At 42.0% G+C, this 18,947-nt stretch overlaps 2 protein-coding genes across 2 annotated transcripts; both read left to right on the forward strand.

Annotated features, from left to right (window-relative positions):
• The first annotated feature begins 8,832 nt into the window (after positions 1-8,832).
• LOC118941155 (histidine-rich glycoprotein-like) lies at positions 8,833-12,446 on the forward strand. The gene is made up of 2 exons (XM_036952724.1): positions 8,833-9,906; positions 11,690-12,446. The coding sequence occupies exons 1-2, from the start codon at positions 9,157-9,159 to the stop codon at positions 12,356-12,358; spliced, it is 1,419 nt and encodes a 472-aa protein (XP_036808619.1). The 5' UTR covers positions 8,833-9,156; the 3' UTR covers positions 12,359-12,446.
• A 53-nt stretch (positions 12,447-12,499) lies between these two features.
• si:dkey-14o18.2 (neuronal pentraxin-2) lies at positions 12,500-18,351 on the forward strand. The gene is made up of 4 exons (XM_036951044.1): positions 12,500-12,509; positions 13,471-13,721; positions 14,796-14,975; positions 15,976-18,351. Exons 1-4 carry the CDS (start codon positions 12,500-12,502, stop codon positions 16,183-16,185), a joined length of 651 nt encoding a protein of 216 aa, XP_036806939.1. The 3' UTR covers positions 16,186-18,351.
• Positions 18,352-18,947: the final 596 nt, after the last annotated feature.

Below are 18,947 nucleotides of genomic sequence, written 5' to 3' on the forward strand. Positions count from 1 at the left end.
TTCAACCCCTGCAGTGAAGTTAACATAGCTCAGCCTATTTTTAGGACGTGTTAAAGGCAAGCATGCTTATCGACCAAAATGAAGGGCCTGTTGAACACATGTTGATGTTGCAGAATTTTTTAACTCCAGTTACCAAAACACTTGTTGGAAACAGCATGGGTCCCACTTATAGTAGACTGTGTCTTACTAATTGCTTGGATGGAAAGGTCTGTGGTGGTACACTGTAATTGTCCTACGTAGTTTGAAAACAGTGATTTTCAAACACTATGAGATTCGCGGTGACACTGGGAGCAAGGAAATACCCTCCCTTGGACTAAAAACTAATTGTAGGTTTTGAAAATCACAGTTTTTTAAAACTTTTAATCCTACTATGTCACAGAGAATAATTTTTTTAAAGACCTTTCTTCTCATCTTTTTAACCACAGATCATAGAAACACACTGTTTTCACATATGTTGACACTGGTTTGGTGCTGGAGATTTTTTAAATTTTTTTAACCTTTATTTAACTAGGTAAGTCAGTTAAGAACAAATTTGTATTTTCAATGACAGCCTAGGAACAGTGGGTTAACTGCCTTGTTCAGGAGCAGAACGACAGATTTGTACCTTGCCAGCTTGGGGATTTGAACTTGTAACTCTTTCGGTTCCTAGTCCAATGCTCTAACCACTAGGCTACCCTGCCGCCCAAATGAAGAATATGAGGTTGAAAACTGGCGGAATTGTCCTTTAAGTTTTGAGAGCGAAAGACGAAGAAAAGGTACAACTAAATTGGAAAATGTCATTGCCTTGATACAGTGTCAGATTTTCAAAGTAGTATTTCTAGTTCTATATACCCTTGATATTATATATGAATACATACCCATGATGTGATATGTGGTACTGTTTTAAAACTTTAATTTAGAATCAGGTTATTAAAGGAAATTGTGTACCATTCGTAGCACCTATACTGAACAATTTTATTTGATGAGAATGTGTTGTGGAAGGCATACCTTGTGGAAAAGTCAACGTGAAATACTGTAAATATCCCATATATTCTACACGTATGGAAACAACGCTTTGACTTTCTGAGGTGAGCAGGCCAGGGCTAATCCTCCGCTCCACCCTCAGGTATTAATCCTGGGAATCCTATTAGTGTGTCAACCTTGGGAGGAGGAAATTCCCTCCTGGTCAGAAGACTTGGACTTGCCAAGGCTCGTGGAGGATTCTTTGCGTGTAGCTGGTTGTCCAAAACAATGACTTACCCCACATTTAGTCATTCCATTGACTTATTAATTAAAGGCAGCGAATAGATTATGTATAGGAAGTGTCAGTGTTACTGCTCTATGAAGGAGTGGTGGAACAGAAAGATATAAAGAAGTAGAAACATGCAATAATGAGGATTTGAGCAAGACTTGGTAAGGGTCATCAAAAAAACGACCTGCTTTATGCTGGCTCTGAATACATATTTTAGAAGTACCTGATGTTAACGTCGATAGTGCATTTGATCTAGAGTGAGAAGCTACGTCCAACATGAATTCAAAGTAGAATATTGCCCGTGAACTATAGACATCCGTCTTAATTACAAACATTATAGGTTATGGCTGTTTTGTAACAAATAATGGCATATTAAATTGTATTAAGTAAATTGTATTATCTGGTGACAACCAAAATCTTACATATGGTAAAATGACCAATGATATAGTTCCTTGGTTAAGTAAATTACTAAGGCATGTAACCTTTTTATTCTAGCAACAACATTGTATTAGCATGTTGTTACACAATAATGTAAAGGGGTAGTGCGTTACATGATCCAGAGTGCGTTAGATGACCCAGAGTTAGATGATCTCGCGGATACAATTTTTATGTCTCTGCGTGCAGTATGTAGGAAGTAAGAGGCACTTCCGCGAACCAACGCTAACTAGCGTTAGCGCAATGACTGGAAGTCTACAGGTACGCTAAGATATGGCTTCGCACCTGAGTGCAGTACTGAGAGGACGTTAGTGGTAGTTTCCCGAGCCAATGCTACCTTCCTTCATACTGGAAGGCAGAGACATACAAATGGTATCCACAAGTTCATCTAACTCTGGGTAAGTAGAAAAACTGCTTACTTGCCAGAATCTCTCACTGCACTGTCTGACTTTTCTGTCATTTCAACAGTAAAACACTGTAAATCTGTTTCACAGCATTAATAAGGCTGTAGATTGCGCTGAATTATGGGTAAAATGCTTAAAAAGTACTGTTATAGAAAATTACTCTAACATGCTGTACTTCTTTATGGTAATAGCTCAGGCCTACTGTAGATTCAAATGATCAGTTTCAGGCACCAACCTCATGCTGTCTGGCGAGACATGAATATCAGACTATTTTATTAAATACCTTCTTGAAGCTGCTGTGAAGTGGAATAACATTTTCAGAAGCTACTGGGTAGGTACCTTGACTTGTTTATACACTGCCTTCGAAAAGTATTCAGACCCCTTGACTTTTTCTACATTTTGTTACGTTACAGCCTTATTATAAAATTGATTACATTTTTTCCCCTCATCGATCTACACACAATACCCCATAATGACAAAGCAAAAACAGTTTTTTGAAATTTTTGCAAATGTATAAAAAAGAAAAATGGAAATTTCACATTTACATAAGAATTCAGAGCCTTTACTCAGTACTTTGTTGAAGCACCTTTGGCAGCGATTACAGCAGCGAGTCTCCTTGAGTATTACGCTACAAGCTTGGCACACCTGTGTTTGGGGAGTTTCTCCCATTCTTCTCTCCAGATCCTCTCAATGTCTGTCAGGTTGGATTGGGAGCGTCGCTGCACAGCTATTTTCAGGTCTCTCCAGAGATGTTCGATTGGGTTCAAGTCCGGGCTCTGGCTGGGCCACTCAAGGACAATCAGAGACTTGTCCTCAAGCCACTCCTGTGTTGTCTTGGCTGTGTGCTTAGGGTCGTTGTCCTGTTGGAGGGTGAACCTTCGCCCCAGTCTGAGGTCTTGAGCACTCTGGAGGAAGTTTTCATCAAGGATCTCTCTGTATTTGCTCTGTTCATCTTTCCCTTGATCCTGACTAGTCTCCCAGTCCCTGCTGCTGAAAAATTATCTCACAGCATGATGCTGCCACCACCAAGCTTCACTGTAGGGATGGTGTCAGGTTTCCTCCAGAAGTGACACTTGGCATTCATCAGACCAGAGTATCTTGTTTCTCATGGTCTGAGAGTCTTTAGGTGACTTTTTGCAAACTCCAAGCGGGCTGTCATGTGCGTTTTACTGAGGAGTGAGTTCTGTCTGGCCACTCTACCATAAATGCCTGATTGGTGGAGTGCAGCAAGGTTCTTCCATCTCCACAGAGGAACTCTAGAGCTCTGTCAGAGTGACCATGGGGTTCTTGGTCATCTCCCTGACCAAGGCCTTCTCTCCGATTGCTCTGTCTGGCCAGGCGGCCAGCTCTATGAAGAGTCCACTGTGTTGTTGGGGACCTTCAATGGTAGAAAAAAAATTGTACCCTTCCCCAGATCTGTGCCTCGACGCAATCCTTTCTCAGAGCCCTATGGATAAATCCTTCAACCTCATGGCTTGGTTTTTGATCTGACATGCACTGTCAACTCTGGGGCTTTATATAGACAGATGTCCTCCTTTCCAAATCATGTCCAATCAATTGAATTTACCACAGTTACCCATCAAGTTGTAGAAACATCTCAAGGATGATCAATGGAAACAGGATGCACCTAAGCTCAATTTCAAGTCTCATATCAAAGGGTCTGAATACCTTTGTAAATAAGGTATTTCTGTTTTGTATTTTTTTAATTAATTTTTTAATTTGTCGTTATGTGGTATTGTGTGTAGATTGCTGAATATTTTATTTAATCCATTGTAGAATAAAGCTGTAACGTAACAAAATGTGGAAAAGGACAAGGAGTCTGAATACTTTCCGAAGGCACTATAAGTATCTTTATTGCGAACCAACAGTTAGCTGGCTAATGTTGACACTAGCCCTTTCGATCGGCTCTAAATTGCTCGTAAATATCTTACTCTGTGCAACCTAGAAAAAAAATCAGCCAGATAATAATTGTTGTGATGATAGGCTTTGCTGTACCGCAGCCTCTGAGTGCAGTAGGGAATCAACTGAGCACAGACGCGGGACCCATTATGTTTTCACTATTACTACAGAGAAATGGCTTGTTTTTAGCAACTCAAAAGACATGACCATTGGATAAGACTCATAGTGTTGTGCCTGCCAACCACTGGGCAGCTCTATCACAGTGTCACCGGAGGTAGCTAGAAGCATATCCAATTTATTTTCCTCCCAGGATTATATTTCAAGTAGGATAGAAGCCTACACAAAAAAATAACTAATATTGCTAGAAATCTAGATGTCACTGTGATACAGTCTACTCAATGAGGAGAGCATGAATGGCAACAACACCGGCACAGTATTCTCCTTAGCTGTCACAACCCTGTGTGACATACAATTGAAGTCGGAAGTTTACATACACCTTAGCCAAATACATTTAAACTCTGTTTTTCACAATTCCTGACATTTAATCTGAGTAAAAATTCCCTGTCTTAGGTCAGTTAGGATCACCACTTTATTTTAAGAATGTGAAATGTCAGAATAATAGTAGAGCATGATTTATTTCAGGTTTTATTTATTTCATCACATTCCCAGTGGGTCAGAAGTTTACATACACTTAATTAGTATTTGGTAGCATTGCCTTTAAATTGTTTAACTTGGGTCAAATGTTTTTGGTAGCCTCCCGCAAGCTTCCCACAATATGTTGAGTGAATTTTGGCCCATTCCTCCTGACAGAGCTGGTGTAAATGAGTCAGGTTTGTAGGCCTCCTTACTCGCACATGCATTTTCAGTACTGCCCACAAATTTTCTATAGGATGGAGGTCAGGGCTTTGTGATGGCCACTCCAATACCTTGACTTTGTTGTCCTTAAGCCATTTTGCCACAACTTTGGAAGTATGCTTGGGGTCATTGTCCATTTGGAAGACTCATTTGCGACCAAGCTTTAACTTGAGATGTCTTGAGATGTTGCTTCAATATATCCACATAATTTTACTTCCTCATGATGCCATCTATTTTGTGAAGTGCACCAGTCCCTCCTGCAGCAAAGCACCCACACAACATGATGCTGCCACCCCTTGCTTCACGGTTGGGATGGTGTTCTTTGGCTTGCAAGCCTCCCCTTTTTCCTCCAAACATAACGTTGCTCATTATGGCCAAACAGTTCTATTTTTGTTTCATCAGACCAGAGGATATTTCTCCAAAAAGTACGATCTTTATCCCCATGTGCAGATGCAAACCGTAGTCTGGCTTTTTATGGCGGGTTTGGAGCAGTGGCTTCTTCCTTGCTCAGCGGCCTTTCAGGTTATGTTGATATAGGACTCGTTTTACTCTGGATATATATACTTTTGTACCTGTTTCCTCCAGCATCTTCACAAAGGCCTTTGCTGTTGTTCTGGGATTGATTTGCACTTTTCGCACCAAAGTAAGTTCATCTCTAGGACACAGGCCGCGTCTCCTTCCTGAGCGGTAAGACGGCTGCGTGGTCCCATGGTGTTTATACTTGCGTACTATTGTTTGTACAGATGAGCGTGATACCTTCAGGCGTTTGGAAATTGCTCCCAAGGATGAACCAGACTTGTGGAGGTCTACAATTGGCTGATTTCTTTTGATGTCAAGCAAAGAGGCACTGAGTTTGAAGGTAGGCCTTGAAATACATCCACAGGTACACCTCCAATTGACTCAAATGATGTTAATTAGCATATCAGAAGCTTCTAAAGCCATTTTTCCAAGCTGTTTAAAGGCAAAGTCAATTTAATGTATGTCAACTTCTGACCCACTGGAATTGTGATACAGTGAATTATAAGTGAAATGATCTGTCTGTAAACAATTGTTGAAACAATTACTTGTGTCATGCACAAAGTAGATGTCCTAACCGACTTGCAAAAACTATAGTTTGTTAACAAGAAATTTGCGGAGTGGTTGAAAAACAAGTTTTAATGACTCCAACCTATGTGTAAGTAAACTTCCGACTTCAACTGTATACGTAGCTGTCTTATTTGTATTTGTTCAATGCCTCAATTGATTTCATAAGCTATATTGGATATATGGCTGTACTGGTTCGAATCCACCCAGGATGATGAACCCTGAAGATGGGACAAAGGACATGACAAGGTGGCCCAGAGGAAGACAGCTGTTCTCAACCCTCACTGAGTTTGATTGAAGACGTCTAGTGAGGTAAGTACACACACACACACACACACACACACACACACACGAACACACACACACACACACACGAACACACACACACACAACACCTGCTTGATATGTCCCTTGTCACCTATTTTTTTATCCACAGACTAACAGTTCTTTCTTTTTCTAGGCTTGTCTTAGGGGTGAGAAGAGCTGACAAATCAAAACTGAGGATTGCTACGGCGCCCCATGAGGAACACCCGCTGACTTCTCTCTCCTGGATGCTCTCCTGCCCAAACTGTCCCGTTGTGTTTCACTGCCTCTAAACACCGTTACACCAAATAGTTGCCCTGGTTACCAGAGATCTAGGATTGTACCCCACACGCCACTCAAAATATAGTTTTTAAAACACCCCACACAAAATATAGTTTTTTTTGTGTGTTTTAATTGTGCTCTTACTTGTTTAAATATGTGTTAACTGTTTGTACTTCTGTTGTCAATTCTGTTAATGTTGTTACCAGTTTGAATAAACGTATTTTATGCACAAATGTATTGTTTTTCTTACATTTATTGTAGCTTTCAGGGAGATTTTCACTGTACGTTTACAGCATTATACTGGCACCAGAGTTGTCAGCTTAATACTGCAATTTTGCTGACATATATTTGACAGTACTATTTGCCTTACTGTAAAACATTACATCATCCCCTTACAGAAGGGATGCTGTAACATGTTTTACGGTAAGGAAAATAGTAGCGTCAAATATCGCAGCATCACGGCTGTAAAGCAAAATTACAGTATTCATCTGGCAACTCTGGGAAAAGTTTTACTGTCTATCCCTTTAATAAGTGCTTAGTAATTACCTAGTAAGGGAGTTTTTAGTTATTTTCACATCCTATTTCCACCTGTCTGACAATAAAAACTGCTTAACAACAGGTGTCAAAATGTGTAATTACAAAATAATTATCAAAACTATCAGAACATGTTAATACAATGTTGTTACTAGGGTTAATTGCAGCATGACTTACTATACAAGTTTAGAGCAAGTTAACGTAAAGTGTTACCCCGCATCGTAGTCCAAACAGTGATTTTACCCCAGGAAAAAAAACAAATACTCTGTGGTTGTTAACATGATGACGCACGAATCATGTGTGACGCACAAACGCTTCAAAGGCCATGTCTGATTACGCTAGTGTGTTAAAGTGAGTGAAAACAGATGGTGGAGAGTTCATTTGCAGATGAATGTGTCATCCATGCGCTACATCTGTTGCCCACATCCAGTAGCGTCAAATTGGTCATTAAAACATGCCGGGGAAAACTACTGAGTTTATTCTACCACATTTTTTCAAATCCACTTTAGAAGTTGAAATATAGCATGCTGACATCTCAAGAATTGCCAACTTGATAAAAGTATGTTTTGTGTATTATTCAGAATATACTGTATCCGATTAAAGGTATACTCCATGATGTGACGTAGATGCAGAAAGTAAACAGCATAGTGGGTCAATTTCCTCAACAACGAAGAGCGTTGATGTGCGAGGCTCAGCTTCTCTGCTCTTTTGGTCCCGTGGCTACTGTGTGAGAGCGAAGTGTTGCATCTCGCCCATCTCAATATCTGTGGTGCTGCTTGTGGCAACGTCATTTCTCTGAGACTACCTTTAAATACATTGGATTAAGAATGACTAATGTGACAAATCAATCAACTCTCAATAATCTGATGAAAATATAGGACTGGGGATTATATTTTAAGAAGCAGGCCGTGGCCTATCGGTAGGTGTGGTGAATTGATGATCGCAATGGGGATGGGTAAGCGGCTTATTAGGCAGTGTCCTTGAGAAATCTGTTACCTTCTCCTGGTTTTTCCTCACTGACCCTCAATTCAGGAACTGTTGGATTAGTTGAGGCTTTATACTGTACCTACTCTTAGAATTGTTTTGCAGTCAGGTGGTTTGATGGATGTCAATCTCTGACTACACATTACAAATTACATAAACATTAACTCTAACAAGGCTAATTGTTAAATGCTGTTCCCCAGATAAAAAAGGTTATTTCCCATTACTGTACATTGTAACTCAGGGCTACTGTGCTATTGTAGTCTGTACACACCTCCTCAATAACACGAGGACTGTTTGTGTCTCTTTCAATATATTTTATTTTGGTGGTATCCCCCGTGTCTCAGACAACTGTTGCCGTTGTTCCAGTATGAATAACCTCCTAACCCTGCATAGTAAACTGCCTGTCGGTCCACATGAAAATGAAAACCATCATTCATTAACTGCATCCTGCTGGCTGCCTTGTAATCGAATTACACTGCCCAGGGGGGTTCTCAGCTGTTGGCGTCATTCACTCCAAGCCATTGCTGGCTCGTTGAAAACCAATAGCGGTGACTGATTGACTGCATCATTGTAGTTGAATTGCTTATGATCCTAGCTCCATTACTCCCCACCGCTGCTGTGCTCGTGTCCTGTCACCGCCATCCTATTGCTCTGTACTGTTCAGTGAATCATTGTCTGATCATGCCCTCGCATATTGCTGTTGTTGTCTATTCACCGAAGTGATAGCATAAGGTTTGAAATCATTTGTATTTCCCAAGACTTACTATTTCCAATGAATGACTTATCGCCTTTGTCTTTTCCTTCCAGATGAGATGGATGGATAAAAGACGGCTAGAAACGGATTCGTTTGGCTGCCGATCACAAGAGGCCCCCTGTGCCAAAAGGGATCACCGGGAGGCGGACACCTTGACAGCCATTTGTCCCGTTATGGAGCCAACATGCATTGTTTGATACAGCGACACAGTGATGAAGCACTAACAGCTTTAGCAGAGAGACAAGGTCCTGCGTGCTATAATACTTCTCAAAGAAATTGACCCTGTTGTACAGGGGATTTGGGGATTTTTTTTGCCATGTGTCAAATCAGCTTGCCAGCTGCCTCACGTGACAGTCTCCCTTGACAGGAGAGAAGCGAGACGTCGACCAAAGATGGCCGACAACGCCATCCCACCCCTGATGCTTTTGTCTACAGGGCAAACGCGTAGGGGTGGAGTACTTCCAGGTTTCATCCTACCCTCTTTCCCTCTTTTTTCTCTACTCCTCTATACTCTCATATCTTCCTCAACGGCTGCTGTTAGTTTGCCGGGATTAGACTATGACTATGGAGCCCAGCCCAAGTTTGTTTGCACCCCAATTCCAGCGGACGCAGACCCCAGCTGCTTCACACCAGGCGGGGCAGCACACGGACCTGTCCACGACAGACCCAGCAGTAATGGGCATCATGGACCTGCTGCAGGGGCGCCCAATGGTAACGGCAGGAGGCCGATGGGAATGGGGATGGGGATAGGAATATCAGACGAAGCCAAATCCACCATCCTGCACCTTCGCGAGAGCCTGGTGCGGCAAAAGGAGACCATCTTAGACCAACGGGAGACGATCAGGGAACTGACTGCCAAGCTGACCCTCTGTGAGGGCTTTGGCCGGGGGGTGGGTCATCACGATGACCATCACGACGACCACCATGGAAACGCGCGTCACAACTCCCATCACCCGAGCTCGCATCACTCCTACCATGACGCTGACCACCACGGGGACCCACACTACCCACCGAACAATGGGCACCGATCAGACCCACACCACCGAGGGAAGGATAACTCTGGGAGCAAGCATGGGGCCTTCTCCCCTGAGCAGACTAGGAAAACGCTACAGACACTCAAGGAGAGGCTGGAGAACTTGCAGGTGAGTGGGAACAGGATCAAAGGATGAGTAGGAAAAGGGATAGGAAGCTTATTTGCCCTTTGTGTGAATAGAGGTCATCTTGTGCATCACTACGGGGCACTGTTTGTCTCGCTACTGACCTGAAATTAAGCACGACAAAGGGCGTTCCGGCTTTCTCCCACGCCGTGAGGATATAAGTGGCCTGCAGCCCAAGTTCCATCCACGTGTGAGCGTATGAAGACCTAAATTGATTAGTTAATTATCCTGACTCTCACTATAGAGCCGTCTTGCACTAATGCAATGGGAATTCATGAAGCCTAGGAGAGGGTTCTGTTGAGTAATTGTATGACATATGACTGTTGACACTAACAACCAACCGAACACAGTTTGTTTATTTTATTGCGTGAATGAAGTTCCTTTATAGATACCAAAATCAAACTTAATTGACCACTATTTTTGGGGGGATTATGAAAGATGATTTTTTTATTCTTATGAATTCTGTTTCCCATCATGAACCAGCTGTGTTATCAATCCGCTTAAAGTGACTCTAACACTCCATAATGAATTGTAAGACCTGCTATAAGACTTGGTATACAGTCTTAGACAAAAAGGTGCTATCTAGAACTTCAAAGCGTTCTTCGGCTGGCCCCATACGAGAACCCTTTGAATAACTATTTTCGGTTCCAGGTAGATCCCTTTTGAGTTCCATGTAGAACCCTTTACACACAGGGTTCTACATGAACAAAAAAGGGTTCTCCTATGGGGACAGCCGAAGAGCCCTTTTTGGAACCCATTTTTTACTAAGAGTGTCGGCATTAATAACACTCATTAATACTGGTGGTTCATTGAAAGTCGATGCTGACCGATATAGTGTTTTACAGCAGGGAGAATTAAACGTGAACATTTTTCACACTGAGTTCTCTTAGATTGCCAACCAAAAGAGCAGCTGTCCAAAAAAAATTGCTTCAAATGTTGCTTGCTTACATTGTGACAATAATGACCATGAGAATGGCCGTAAGTGTTCAGATTACACTGAGATTCACTTTCTTCATCCTATTTATTGAATATCGGTTATCGGTGGATTTATCGGCCTACATCGAAATATCGGTTAAAGGCCAACATTGGCCAATAATATAGATGAAACGATATATTTGTCAGGCTCTAAAAATATACTGTTATCAAATGTTCTTGCTATAAGACATCAGATAGGCTTATAGCCTATGCGCACATTAATAACACATAATAACACTGGTGGTTCATAGAGAAAGGGTTACACAGAAACCTTTGCCTTGAGGGTGTTAGACAAAGACAGTACAGCTGAGATTGGAGCTCCGTCACATAACAGGGACGTCTATGCCGCAAACCGGTTTCCAAGTGTTGCAGGGTTCTAGACACCTTCAATGCCAATTAGCATCATCCATGGTGATGAGCTAATAATCTTGGTGTGCTCTGGCACTGAGTAAAGCCGGATTTGATCAGAGACACTGACAGAAGTAGAGGGAGGGAAGGAAGGAAGGAGGTTTTCCAGGGTGGGAGGAGCCGACATTAGTATTATTTCATTTATCTGCCCACTTGGAGAGATTAGGGGCAGCACAATATGGCCGACAGAAGCAACCCAGAATGGGCTGAAGTAGAAGAGGTGTCTAAAAAACAAACAAAAAAACAGCTCATTAAAAGTCCTATTATGGAAATAAATTACCATGAATATGCTCCAGAAAGTGTTAATTACCAAGCACATGGACTAATAATAAGGTATGCAAACATTTCCTATTATAACTATTATTAATTCTCTCTCTTTCTCCAGGCCAGGAATTCCTCCAGCTCCTATTCAAGCTCACTGAGAGACCTCCTGCAACGCAAAATCAATGCACTTGAGAAGCAGCTCAACAATCACTACGGTGGGCATCATGATTATGGTCACCATGACGACCACCACGATGACCACCATGACGACCACCACGATGACCATCCGGACGACCACCACGACGACCACCATGAACCTGGTCACCGCGATGACCACCACGATGATCATCACGATGACCAACATGGACCGGGTCACCACGACGACCACCATGATGACGATCACGACACCCACACCCCCACCCGCTACAACAACCGCCCCAACAACCGTCAAAACAGTCACCATGATGACCATCACTATGACCGACACTATGACCGCCATTATGATCGTAGCCACGGCCGCCATGACACACACCATAACGACCACCATGACGATCACCATGACGACCATCCTGATGATCATCACGACGACCACCACGATGATCTTCACGATGACCACCGTGAAAACGGTGATGACCACCAAGGCAATGACGACCATGGCCATCGTCCTCGTCCAGCCTATAACAGCAAGCCACCACCTCCATTGCCTCTTGGCCGTGGACACAACAAGCTGGAAACTGTGCTGAGCCACCTTAACCACAGGAACTCTAACCCTGGTATTGAAACTCTCTGATAAATAACCCACTTTGCCATTGTATACTCTTGTCCGATTTATATCATGCATTCCAAGTTGTAGCTGTAGGTACAGACATAGTCAATGCAAGAGGTGCCACTACAGTCCCTGGTTTGAATCCAGTCCGTATCACATTCGGCCATGATTGGGAGTCCCATAGGGCGGCGCACAATTGGCCAAGCATCGTCTGAGTTTGGCCGGGGTAGGCCGTCATTGTAAATAAGAATTTGTTCTTAACTGACTTGCCTGGTTAAATAAAGGTAAAAAAAATATATATAACACATATACCGTTCAAAAGTTTGGGGTCACTTAGAAATGTCCTTGTTTTTGAAAGAAAAGCACATTTTTTTGTCTATTAATTCAAATAACATCAAATTGATCAGAAATACAGTGTAGACATTGTTCATGTTGTAAATGACTGTTGTAGCTGGAAACGGCAGATTTTTAATGGAATATCTACATGGGCGTACAGAGGCCCATTATCAGCAACCGTCACTCCTGTGTTCCAATGGCACCTTGTGTTAGCTAATCCAAGTTTATCATTTTGAAAGGCTAATTGATCATTAGAAAACCCTTTTGCAATTATGTTAGCACAGCTGCAAACTGTTGTACTGATTAAAGAAGCAATACAACTGGCCTTCTTTAGACTAGTTGAGTATCTGGAGCATCAGCATTTGTGGGTTCGATTACAGGCTCAAAATGTCCAGAAACAAAGAACTTTCTTCTGAAACTCAGTCTATTCTTGTTCTGAGAAATGAAGGCTATTCCATGCGAGAAATTGCCAAGAATCTGAAGATCTCGTACAATGCTGTGTACTACTCCCTTCACAGAACAGCGCAAACTGGCCCTAACCAGAATAGAAAGAGGAGTGGGAGGCCCCGGTGCACAACTGAGCAAGAGGACAAAAACATTTGAGAGTCTAGTTTGAGAAACAGACGCCTCACAAGTCCTCAACTGGCAGCTTCATTAAATAGTACCCGCAAAACACCAGTCAACAGTGTAGAGGCGACACCGGGATGCTGGCCTTCGAAGAACACAGACACTGGCAAATTACTTTAATTTCACTCCTCAGCTGTTCGTTGCTCATATTTTGCTGTTTTGTATTCCAACAGGTACCCGGAAAAAGCCAAAGAGTCCGGATGCTTTCCAGATTGGCTTCCCTATGCGCACTAACTACATGTATGGAAGGATAAAAAAGACCCTACTCATTGAAATCTTCACCCTCACTGTCTGCCTCTGGATAAAAGGGGGTTCAGGGCCTGGCCTCGGCACGCCCTTCTCCTACTCTGTCCCGGGACAGGCCAACGAACTGGTTCTGATCGAATGGGGCAACAATCCCATGGAACTACTGGTTAACGACAATGTAAGAGCATGATTGCATATTTTGCATATTTTCACATTGTGCCCCTAGTGACCAATTTGTGAAGATATACGGTTCATTCTCACTTCTTACACATATACAGTGCATTCGGAAAGTATTCAGACCCCTTAATTTTTTCCACATTTTGTTACGTTACAGCCTTATTCTAAAATTTATTAAATCGTTTCTCCCCCCTCATCAATCTACACACAATACCCCATAATAACAAAGCAAAAACAGGTTCTGACAAGGAGTGTTTGAACATTTTTATCAACATTTTAAGTAAGCATATGTTATCAGTCAGTTGTCCCATTGGCAGCACAAGTGGAAAATCAATCACCTCAAGGCAAGCAAGCTTACACTTCAGTGGCAGGTGACTCCATTCTCATCCAATCAGGCACCAGATTTCGATTTATCTCCTGTCCTCAAGGAACGAGGCAGGGGGCAGTTGTGACAGTTACAGTTCACCTGGATCCTGCTATCACCCTGTCTTTCCCCCTTAGAGACAGTGGCCCTATCCTCATCTATCATCCTCACTAATGGCATAAGACCTCAGAGGGCAAAGGGCAAGCAGCTTACCTAGCACAGTCATGTGGAGAGGCGTCCCATGACAGGGTGGACGCGGGGATAGACACATGGTCCGGGCCCATACTATACCTGTGCATGAGTCAGGGTTTCTCCCAGACAAGAGGGGATTTGGTGGTTCAACCTGGGAGATGCCTATCTATGGCACCTGAAGGCTATGTTGTTATGAGCTGGCACAAAAGGAAAAAAATGACATTACTTGAAATGCGATGGCTATTTGTACCTATTCACAAAACCGGACAAATCTTTCATAAAATATCTCCCTAAAAAACAATATTTGTGTTGTTATAATAAAATGTCCACAACAATGACACTACAGTCAGCCAATGAACCAATCAATTAACCTAGTAATAATCTCTTTCTCCGAACAGAACTTGGCCCTTTTCTCTCACCGAAATATTTTGTTTGGACTCTGGCTTGAGCCAATTAATCAATCAATCAGCCAATCATGCAATTATTTAATCAAGCCAGTGACTCTATTTCTCTGCACAGGCAGTGACGTTGCCCATGGCTATGACGGATGGGAAGTGGCACCACCTGTGCATGACATGGTCGTCACACGATGGGCATTGGGAGGCCTTCCAGGATGGCGTCAAAAGGGGGTCTGGAGAGAACCTATCTGCATGGCATCCCATCAAGCCTGGTGGAGTCTTTATTCTGGGCCAGGAACAGGTACAACTATACGTTTTCTCGCTACGAATTTGCATTCTCAAAGTTCTGAAGAACATATAAAACGCTGGGATAAGAACTGAAATTTCAAACAGCAGTACTGGATCCCACTGCTGCCTCCAAATGTTACCTGCCTGTCACAATTCCCAATTTTGGGCTTTGCAGAATACAAAAAGTGGTTAATACAATCATGTTAAAGATGATTATTATTTAGTTGTGTCCTGAGAAGACACAGGCTATTGCGAAAACTAAGCTTGGGAATCAACTTTAGCATTAATAAGCAACTACTTACTAGCTTTTCGCAACTTTGCAACTACTAGCATGTTAGCTAACCCTTCCCCTAACCCTAACCCATAGCCTAGCTAATGTTAGCCACCTAGCTGACGTTAGCTTTAGCCACCTAGCTAACTTTAGCCACAACATATCATATGAATTGAAATTCATAACATTTCATACTAAATGGATGATGGACATCCACAAATGAATTCATACCATATGAAATGTAACGTATCAAACTAAATGGAGTGTCCCAGATTTACATTCACTATGTTACGTCTACCCCTGAGTCCAGGTTGGAGCATCTGCTAAAGGACTCAAATGTAAATATAAAATGACTGATCCCTCTGAAACATATTACAGCTTAAACTGTTGCTAATGCTTCAAATTCATCACTCAGTTTGGTCTTCCTTGGGAGATCCACTCTGACCGGGGCTCTAATGTCATGTCTAGTGAGTTCCAGGAAGTGACTGATGATTTAGGCCACAAATAAGAAGTTACCATAAGACTAGGCCATGAAATGGTTAGAAGTACGAAGGTTGATTGATCTGACCGGCCTAGTTTTAGAACGTAGTTGGCAGGTTAACCAACCTTGCTTTGAAGGGGTAAAAAGGTGGAAAACTCAAAGGCGAGACAAGTCTGTTGAAATAATTGTGTATTGATCTTTTATTGTGGTATATCTATTACTTTTACATATTTTGTAAAAAATCCTCTGTTTTCCTAACAGGATACCCTAGGTGGCCGATTTGACGCCACCCAGTCCTTCGTGGGCGAGATGTCAGACCTCCAGTTGTGGTCCCGCGTTCTCACACCCAATGAAATCTATAGCCAGGCTTCCTGCGGAGGTCACCTGGCGGGTGACCTCATCTCCTGGACAGAGGCAGTGGTCGAGCTTCACGGCGGGGTCACCAAATACCCCTTTGACCCCTGCCACTAAGGACTACCCCACTCTGATGTTATTTAACGAGCTGTCTGGTGTGGCAGCAGGGCTCTGTGCACTACGCTGCAGACACATGACAGGCCCTTAGCGACAAACCAGGCTGGCCCTTAGCCATTCTGCAATTTTGCCATCCCTTTCCTCTCTGTTCTGCTTTCCCCCTCGCTGGGCCGAGGAACTGGGAAGACTTTAAAAGAGCAAAGGCTGGATTTAACTGAATGGCCATGACCGCTGCTGCTCCCGGGATCCAATACCGGTAATAGGATTCCCTGTCTTTAAATGGGTCCACCCATGTTTGCCTCGGGCCTCAGTAAAGCCCTTCATCAGTCAGGTGTTCAAAGAATCATAACATTTTACTGGGACATATTATGCCGGGATATGGTTCTCAAAATCCTAACACTCCAGATGTTATTTGTTCGTCTTTCTGTGTTTTTTTTGCTGGCGAGCAGGACGATACCAGTGACTAAAAGGAACGCACTGAGGCAGAATGCTCATAAACTAACTGTGGACAATATGGAATGAACAAACTAAAGGCACTCCAAACAGCCACATCGATGGCAAGTGTATGAGTTGGAAGACAATGATAACGATTTGATGATTGAATGTGATGAATGTGAGGTACTACATTGTATTTTTTTGTACATGAAGATGGAGGAATGGAGGATCTCATCTATGGTTTTAGTTTTTTTGGGGGGGGGGGTGGGGGGGGTGTTTAGCCTGTCTCAACTCTATCTTTCACGCAAAAATGTTAGAGGACTATTTTATACTACTGTGTTGTACACACGTGCAACTGATAAACGTTCCATTTCATTTTTCAGATGAATTTAGCTCTACCAATATCAACTGATCAACACTCAACTGGATTGTAATTTCTATCAGTGTGTCTGAAATGGCTGCCAGGTTTTATGAAACACCCGAGTTGAAGTTGTGGACATGAGCCCGCATAAATACAGGTTAACTGCCTGTCAAGAGGTCCTAAGCTAATGCTGACATCTCCATTGTAATCTTGTGGTTTTACAGGCAGATTTGCCTGACAAATAGAGCTCGGATCTAGATCCAGACTATTTCCGCGTTGTCATAGCAGACACATGCTCATAAATACATTCACGCATGAATGCACATGCACTCAAAACAGCTTGGGGAAGACAAACAATTCTGTAATGCTCTAAAAGGCTTATATTCAAAGTCAACCTCATTCAATGTTGGTTTTTATTAATTGGGTCCTGTGTTTTTTTATGCATGTAAAATGCTTATAAAAATAGGTTTTAAAAAAATATAGCCTGTCTTGAATATCAACTGTCAAAATCATAAACAAATACAAACCCTTCATTTTTTTTTGGTAAATATAAGGCATTTTACACAACAACACATCATTTCCTTGTCTATCCTTTCACTGTGGTCATCCCTTTTCTGTCTGTGAAAGCATTCAAATTAGGAATTGATTCAGTTGCATTTGCTTACTCACCCCCATTTCACTGTGGGCTATTAAGTTCGGAATGTCTATGTCTCATTGAATCACATGAACACTGATCGTAAAAGGGTCATCTGTTGTTGCCATGGTGATAGTATAGAGCTTAGCTGGACATGCCCCCCTGACCACTAATAGTCATTACAACCATTACAGTACATAACAATTACATTTTGTAGATATTTGTTAATGCACCTTTGTGAGAGGACATAGTGGTCTGTATTGTTGTGTAAGAGTTTATAACGCCAAGTTGAGCATTATAAAAACCCATGCTCCCATTTTCCTGTTAGTGGGCCAAATGTATGTGAAGTAAAAAAAAAAAACACACAAAAAACAATTATGTTTCTCATTTGTTACAAATAAAAAATACTATTGATTCATTAATGAATGCTAATACAACTGGATATAATTCAGGTTAAACAGCATTGAATGCAGTTGTATAATCTGAATCTATGTTGCTTCCATAACGTTTGCTTAATCTCGCCTTTGGTATACATTTTAATCTGTATATAAAGACACACTCAATAGTTTTTTCTTTCTTTCTTGTCTGTAAATATTGAACAACCTTTTATTTATTTGTTCTTGTGTGTTTGGTCAAAAGTCCCTTTCCTTTGTGTGTAAGCCAAAAACATGTCAAATGAATTGTAAAACTTAAATGAGGAATACATGAATAAAACTCTGTTAAATATGTTTCAATAAGATCAAGATTTTGAATAAAACGATTGCGTATCTCATGAATGGATATTTCATGTCATTTCTTTCATTGCTGGTCAGTCTTACCCTGCAAAGGCTGGTGCTGATCCAAGCTTTTGCTCCAGTCAAGCAGTAACACTTCTAATTAAAGCATTGAATAAAGACTGTTCATATTTGTTAAAACTGTGATTAAGTAGAATCAGATGTGTTACTGCTTTGATGGAGCAAAAGCGTGCGCCCACACCAGCCCTGTCAAGGTAAGATTTCCAAACACAGAGCATGCTGGGAAGGGCAGCTACTGCTATCTGGCTTACACATATCCAGCCCCTTTACAGATCTGTGAACACCAAACAGGTCAAGGATGGGAGGCCTAAATACAAAGGAAGCAGAGGCATGATGACCAATCGGAGTCCACCTTGTTGGCCACAAGAGGGTGTGAGTTGCCTTTGGAAGGTGTTCTGTATGTTCAGTAGCCCATATCATCATGACGGCTTAAAGACCAATAAAAGTGGGACGTACGTATTATGCCGGGATATGGTTCTCAAAATCCTAACACTCCAGATGTTATTTGTTCGTCTTTCTGTTTTTTTTCAGTTTTTTC

This window comes from Oncorhynchus mykiss, chromosome 18 (genome assembly GCF_013265735.2).
Source record: "Oncorhynchus mykiss isolate Arlee chromosome 18, USDA_OmykA_1.1, whole genome shotgun sequence".
In the NCBI taxonomy this organism is placed as follows: Eukaryota; Metazoa; Chordata; class Actinopteri; order Salmoniformes; family Salmonidae; genus Oncorhynchus; species Oncorhynchus mykiss.

Excerpts from the sequence above, each read along its gene's own strand:
- LOC118941155 (XM_036952724.1), top strand. The coding sequence starts at position 9,157 with ATGGCCGACAACGCCATCCCACCCCTGATGCTTTTGTCTACAGGGCAA. Across the intron at positions 9,907-11,689 it reads AGAGGCTGGAGAACTTGCAG|GCCAGGAATTCCTCCAGCTC; the intron begins GTGAGTGGGAAC and ends CTCTTTCTCCAG.
- si:dkey-14o18.2 (XM_036951044.1), top strand. Across the intron at positions 13,722-14,795 it reads AACTACTGGTTAACGACAAT|GCAGTGACGTTGCCCATGGC; the intron begins GTAAGAGCATGA and ends TTCTCTGCACAG. Across the intron at positions 14,976-15,975 it reads TTATTCTGGGCCAGGAACAG|GATACCCTAGGTGGCCGATT; the intron begins GTACAACTATAC and ends TTTTCCTAACAG.